At 54.6% G+C, this 7,303-nt stretch overlaps 1 protein-coding gene across 1 annotated transcript; it reads right to left on the minus strand.

The window, feature by feature from the left end:
* Positions 1–543: 543 nt before the first annotated feature.
* FOXA3 (forkhead box A3) lies at positions 544–6,969 on the minus strand. Its single transcript, XM_007102717.3, has 2 exons — positions 6,901–6,969; positions 544–1,533 (listed from the first exon to the last, which is right to left on the minus strand). Exons 1-2 carry the CDS (start codon positions 6,967–6,969, stop codon positions 550–552), a joined length of 1,053 nt encoding a protein of 350 aa, XP_007102779.1. The 3' UTR covers positions 544–549.
* Positions 6,970–7,303: the final 334 nt, after the last annotated feature.

The raw sequence follows: 7,303 nt of genomic DNA on the forward strand, positions 1-7,303 counted from the left end.
ACCGGAGCAGGGGATGGGCTCCAGAAAAAAACCGAGGAATAGCCTCATCTCCGTCCCTCACTCAACTCACACCAGAGACGGTGATGACATGGCCAACACAGGGGCTGTTGGTGGCCATCACGATACACAGTGGTACACTGGTTATGTCAGCCAGTCAAGATGGTGGCCATCACAGCACCCAGTGGGCCAACGTCACCGTCACATCCAAAGGATCAGCCAAGGGGATGGGCATCACGGTGCCCAAAGGGCCAACCAAGATGTCATCCCAGGTGGTGGCCATCAGAATACCCAATAGATCAACCAATAACATCAATCAACATGGCAGTCTTCACAGTACTCAGCGGGCCCACCAAGATGTCAATGGCAGTTATCACAGTAGCCAGTGGATCAACACGATGCCCACAGAGACGGCAGTCACCACAGTGAATAACAGACCAGCCAAGATGTTAACTGACAGGACAAGCAAAGTGCCCCCAGGAGGATCAGGCCCCAAGAGCCTGATGGTGTGAGCTACAGCCATGCCCCACCTACCACGCTCCCACCCCCCTGCTAGGACGCGTTAAGCAGAGAGCGGGAATAGAGGCCCTGGTAGTAGATCCCAGGCTCCCCACCCTCCGCCCCGTAGCCCCCAAATCCCACGTCCAGTTTGGGAGGTGCTGGTGTCTGTTCCGACATCAGGTTGTTGATGGAGAAAGGGTGGTTGAAGTTGTAGGGTGCATCCAGCTTCAGCTCCCCTGGGAGCTCCAGGCCAGTGAAATAGGGTGTGGAGGAAGGGGGTGAACCACAGTCCAGAGTCCCCACATCTTCCCCACCCTGGGCCTCAGGTTCGGGGGCTGGCGGCTGGGCCTGCGGCGGAGAGGCGACTGTGGCAGCGGGGGTGGTGGTCGAGGAGGCTGACCCCGCACTGTTCCTGGAGGCAGAGGTCCCGCCGCCCCCTTTCTTCACCTTCTCCTCCAGCTTGAAGCGCTTCTGGCGGCGCAGGTAGCAGCCATTCTCAAACATGTTACCTGAGCTGGGGTGCAGGGCCCAGTAGGAACCCTTGCCCGGCTTGTCTGGAGAGCGCGCCACCTTGACGAAGCAGTCGTTGAAAGAGAGCGAGTGGCGGATGGAATTCTGCCAGCGCTGTTGGTTCTCCCGGTAGTAGGGGAAGAGGTCCATGATCCACTGGTAGATCTCGCTCAGGGCCAGCATCTTGCCCGGCGCCTGCTGGATGGCCATGGTGATGAGCGAGATGTAGGAATATGGCGGCTTGGCATGTGCCAAGGGCCGCCGGTACCCTTTTGGCATCTCCTTCCCATGCACCAGCCCCGGTCCCGGGCCCCCATACCCTGAGCTGCTGCCGCCACCACCGCTGGCACCCAGGCCTGGGAAGGTGGGCCCCAGGGGTGCTGTGGGCGCTGGGGGCGCCAGGGGTCCAGTGGGCAGTGGGGAGGAAGGGAGCCCCCCCGGGGGGTAGGGAGAGCTCAGAGGGTTCAGGGTCATGTAGGAGTTGAGGGGGGCCATGGTGGGTACAGGGGTCACCGGAGAGTAGACCTATCGGGAAAGAAAGAGAAACGGCGAGTGGTGAGTCTCTACTCTGTTGGTAAGCAAAGGGTCACTGGACCCATTGTGTGTCCATCTGTCTGTCTGTCTTGCCTCCTCTGTAAACAGCTGTCTGTGGAAGTCTCTCTCTTTCCCCCCTCCTCATGCACCTCCCTCCCTGACCCCATCCCCCCACGCTCCCAAATACTGAAGCTCACGCTTTAAGTGGTTCTCAGAGTGTGGTCCAGGACACCCTGGGGAGTCTCCAAGACTTTTTGGGGGTATCCATGAGGTCAAAACTATTTTCACATAATGAAAGATATAAGATATGACTAGCCTTTTTCACTCTCTTTCCCTCATGAGCGTACAGTAGAGTTTTCCAGAGGCCACATGACAGGTGATATAGCAATAGACCAAATGTAGAAGCAGCTAGGAAAATGCAGCTGTCTTCTACTGAACCAGACACTAAAGAGATCTGCAAAAATGTAACTGTGCCACTCCTCTCACTAAATGTTTTGAAATAGTTATTTTAATAAAAATACATTGCTTATACTAACACATTGTTGCTATTTTAAAATGAATTAATGCCTATTTTTAAAACGCCTCAGTTTTAATTTTGAATGCTGTTAACAATCAATATAACCCCGATCAATAAAAACTGTTTGGGGTCCTCAATAATTTTAAGAGTGTGGACTTCCCTGGTGGTGCAGTGGTTAAGAATCTGCCTGCTAATGCAGGGGACACGGGTTCGAGCCCTGGTCTGGGAAGATCCCACGTGCCGCAGAGCAGCTAAGCTCATGTGTCACGACTACTGAGCCTGCGTTCTAGAGGCCGCGAGCCATAACTACTGAGCCCATGCACTGCAACTACTGAAGCCCGTGCGCAACTACTGAAGCCCGTGCTCCGCAACAAAAGAAGCCACCGCAAGGAGAAGCCCACGTGCCGCAACGAAGAGTAGCCCCCGCTCGCCGCAGCTAGAGAAAGCCCGTGCTCAGCAACGAAGACCCAACGCAGGCAAAATAATAACTTTAAGAGTGTAAAGAAGTCCTGAGACAAAAAAAAAAAAAAAAAATCAAGAACTGCTGATTTATCTAATAATGGAATCTATATGTGTACTTTTTTTTTTGATGTGGACCAGTTTTAAAGTCTTTATTGAATTTCTTACAATATTGCTTCTGTTTTATGTTTTGGTGTTTTGGTTGCGAGGTATGTGGGATCTCAGCTCCCCCGCCAGGGATCGAACCCGCACCCCCTGCATTGGAAGGCGAAGTCTTAACCACTGGACTGCCAGGGAAGTCCCTATATGTGTACTCTCTGTCCATCTAGCCATCATCTTTTAGGTTATACAATTACAGTTTTTATAGGTCAAAAGCATTTGAAAATCAGAACTCACATATTTCTACCTAATATATGTCGTCTGTTTATTATATATCATCAAATCTAAGACATCGCTTCGTAAGCTGCAGTATTATTTTAAGTATCAATAAGAATGGAAAAAAACACTATCAATTATAATCCCTAGACACCATTGACTGTAAAACCCATTCCATTTTCAGATATGTTCAAATGGGGGGGAAATGTGCCTCTTAGCTCAGTGAAAGACAGTAGACATTGCTATGTCTTTGTAAGTAACTATATAGTCTCTCAATTATTCACTATTTCTTGGCCTACTCTGTGCCGGCACTGCTCCATCCAGGCACTTCACAGCAAAGGTCTGCTGTCATCTTTACAACCACACTCTGGGGGAGGCACTATCATGACACCCATTTTACAGCTGAGCGGGCTGAGGATCAGAGAGGTTGTCCAGGGGTCACACAACAAGGAAGGAAAAGAACGGGGATTCTGAACCCAGGCAGTCTGGCTCCAGATCGGTGTTCTGGATCAAGCTATAAAAGCAGTGACCAAGACAGACTGAAGTGCCTGCCCTCAGGGAGCTGTCAGTCTAGCAGGAAGTGAACAAGATAAGCAAGGAAAATAGGAAGCATAGTGGATGGTGATTTCTTTCTGTGTGCATTTACACCTTTCATCCCGTCTTCCATCCTTTCTCTGTCAATCTTCCATCTGCCTGTCTGCCCTGCTCCCTCCCCCTGAGGGAGGGTGGTCTCATGGCACTGGGGGGGTGCTATAGCTCTGGTGGGAGCCACCTCTGCTATGAATCAGTGTGTCCCATCTCAGTCCCTTGTCACTTAAGTGTCTGCACGTCCAAAGGTCCAGAGAGAAAAGGGAAATGCCAGGGTCACTCAGGGAGTCAGGGCCAGGTGGTAACCAACCCAGGTCTGCGTTCTAGTAGAGAAACTCTCCCCTCTCTCTTTCACATGACTGTCCAGGTAGTTCTTTTCTCCTATGTCTCTGAATCTCCCTGTGGCTCTGTGTGTATCTGTCCATCTCCTTCCCTGTCTCAGTACCTCTATACTCCTTCCCCCACCCCCTCCCCACGCCTGTCTCTCTGCCATCCCCATGCTCTCTCCCTTTATCTCTCCCTGTCTCTCTCTCTCCTCGCCTTTCTCTCCCTCATCTCCGCCCCCACCCCCCCGCCCCGCTCTGCCTTTCTTTCCTTGTGACTCTCCCATACCCCGTATCTCTCTCTCTACCTCTGTCCCCCCCTCATCTCTCACATCTCTTTTTCCCTGCCTTGGCACTCTCTCTGTCTCTCTCTACCCCACTCCTCTCCCACTCTGTTCTTTCTTTCCCCTTCAGCACGTCTTTGCATCTCTCTGCCCCTTGCTGAACACCACCATCTCCCCAGAAGTCTCACATTGAAATTGGAGCCACAGCTACTCCCCTCCCCCACGCACTGGTCTCCCCCCACCCCGCCCCGGGTTGGCTGGTTCTCGCCCCTCCCTAAGAGTAAGGGAAGAGGGTCCTTCAGAGAGAGGGGAGAAGGTGATGGACTCAGGGGGATCCACAGAGAGTTCCTAAATCCCTCTACAACCCCCTACAGTTCTCCAACTCAGTCAGACTCTCCTGTATCACAGAGGAAGACAGACTGGGACCCCAGAGCCCTCCTCTTCTGGCTCCCCATCCACCCGGAAGTCCTCCTTGAGGTCTGACCTCAAGCACTGCAGCTGCCCTAATCCAGCCTAGGCTTTCACATGCCTGGGGCTGGGATGAACCCCCAGTGTCCGGGTCTGAACCGGATCTCCCCAGCGAGGGCGGAGCTGAGATTGGGGGGAAGCCCTCAGGGGACCTGCACGCCCACCCCTGGAGGCTGGAATTTCTCCCCTTTCATTTCCTTATTGTCTCTGGAGGAGGGTGTGACAGGGAGCAGGAGGCAGTGTGAAGCTACGAGCTGCTTTCTAACCCTGGTCCCAGCCTAGGACCTCAAGTGGCTCCTCCGACACGCCAAGAGGCTTTAGGTTTTTCACCTCTAAAATTGGGGAGCAGTTGGACCAGTTGATCTGTGAGAACCAGAGGCCAGTGGGGATGCCTTAGGGCAATAACTTTCCAGTTTCCTTCCAGACAGGGAGCCAGCCTGGGGAGGTGAACATCACCCCAGCAGGAGGGTGTGGTGGGCAAGAAGCAGTTTGGGGGCCCCTTCAGTTCTCAGTTGCTGAGTGAGTGCAGATGTTTCTCCCCACACTGTTCTGACCCAGGGGGAGGAGGTGGTTCAGTTGATGGGAAAGCTGAGGAGACCCTCACACAGTATGTCCATTTCCAGCCCCCTGTATGTCAACTCTTCCAAAATATGACCCCCAAATGCTGACTATCTCTAGACTGTCCCTCAATTTCAGAGACAGTTTCCACACAAATTGTCCCCTACTAAACGTCAGGTTTTGCCCCAAATAACGACTCCTTCAGCCTAGACCCCCGCAATTTACTTCTTAAGATATGCCTCCAAAACACTGATTTGTAGTTGGTACCCTTAAATCAGGTCCCCAGACTCTGAACTATGTGGGGGCTTCAGCCGGGATCCCCCAATACCTGGGAGTCTCCACCTCCAACCTGGTCTCTGCCTTCCCCACCATATAACTGACATCTCCAGCTGCCCAGGCTCCACCTCTCAACACTCCCAATCCCTTCCCTGCACCACCCCACGTGCACCTCACACCTCCACAGCCCCAGGACTGGCCCCTCCTGGGCACCTTGCCAAGCCCCGCAGGCCTGGGTATTCAGGAGTCTCACCCTACAGCTTCAAACCCCAGACCCAGGACTCAGGCACTCTGGGGCCCCTGTAAACCCCAGATCTTGGTCTCTTTGGAGAACTCAACCATTCCAGTCCCATACCCCACCTCAAGCCCACAATCCCCTTCCATCAGAAACCCAGGTATCCAGACCCCCAGAACCCTCTGACTAGGACTCCTCCACTTCACAATGTTGACTAGGCAGAGAGCACGCTCAGGAGAAGGAGTCCTTGCAGCAAGAGGAATGGGAGTTAGACCTAGGGAGGGACTTCCCGGCGGCTAGGGTGAGCGACTTAAGATACATCCCTGCCCCCTACTCCAGGGAAATCTTGTCTGAGATGGGACTGGTGAGGACATTAGCAATTAGTGGAGATTGCTGGAAGGTGGAGTGGGGGCGGGGATAGGGGGTGCGAAATCTGAAACCCTCCAGACTCCAACAAGGAGAATCCCTGCTGAGGGTCTCTGATAACAATTAAACCACTGAAGTTCAGCTGGGAGGGGTGAGGGTCATTAGTAGGGATGGGGGGCTGGGGTGGAGACCGAGCCCTCCGCTGCCAATGCTGTTGCCGACATGCCCTGATCTCAGGATCCCGAGTCTGACCCCTATCTATCCGAGCCCCAACTCTTAAATCACCTGTTATTTCACACTCCCCAGACCAAGCTTCGTCTCTGAGCACCTTCATCTCTTAGACCCGAGCACCAACCCCCATTTCTGACTTTGACGTAGTCGCTGCCCCAATCCTTATCCCGGAACCCCAGTTCTTATTTCTACCCCAGACCCCCATCTTTAACACTAATTTCTAACCCTGAGCTCTCAGCTCAGATTTCCCTTAATGGTGACCTCCCTCTCCCATCTCTTAGTCCCTTATATTTTCCCCAGTTTTGAACCCCATTTCCTAATCCCCCAGCTCTGTCCGTACCCTGGAGTTCTGAGTCTTATCTTTGGTCTGTTCATTTTAATGCCTTGTACTTTGGGTCCCTGACACCCAGCCCTCACATTTAAGCTATGACTTGACCCTTGCCTAAATCTTCCTGACTCCGTTTAAGCCCTCACTCTGACTAGCCTGCCTAAACCACGCTCCCATGCATTGTCCCCCGTCCCTGACTCCTACACCTGGTCTCCGTGTCTCTAGTTCCTCCGCTCCCCAATTCTATCTGGGGCCCCCACTGGAGTCCACACCCCGGTCCTTGCCCCCATTTAGGCCCGCACCCTGATTCCTGCCCCCCGCTTCCCGCTCCGCCATCCCCGAGGACACACCTCGCCCGCCTCCGGGTAGTAGCTCCACTCGGCCAGGTCATGGGCCTCCATCTTCACCGAGCCCAGCATCCCCCGGGCCCGCGCCCCCACCCGCCCCCGCTCCGACCCGGGGGGGAACCAAGAGCTTCGGATCGCTCAGCCGGCACGGCCTGAGTTCCGACCGGCGCCCGTCCGTCCGACCGCCCAGGGTCCCAGCCTTCCCGGGCGCCGCGGGAGGCGGCCACGCTTTATAGCCGGGACACCCCCCCGCCCCCCCGCCCTCGCCCTCGCCCTCGCCCGCCCTGAGCTCCCCTCCCGCCTCCCCGAGGGCGGTGCGCCCGGACTGGGGCGCCCCCTGCGGGATTGCGAGGAGACAGACCTCAGGCGCCGGGAGCCGCAGCCCGGGGACGCGAGAGCTGGAGAT

The sequence above is a fragment of the Physeter macrocephalus genome, unplaced genomic scaffold (genome assembly GCF_002837175.3).
Source record: "Physeter macrocephalus isolate SW-GA unplaced genomic scaffold, ASM283717v5 random_5, whole genome shotgun sequence".
NCBI lineage: Eukaryota > Metazoa > Chordata > Mammalia > Artiodactyla > Physeteridae > Physeter > Physeter macrocephalus.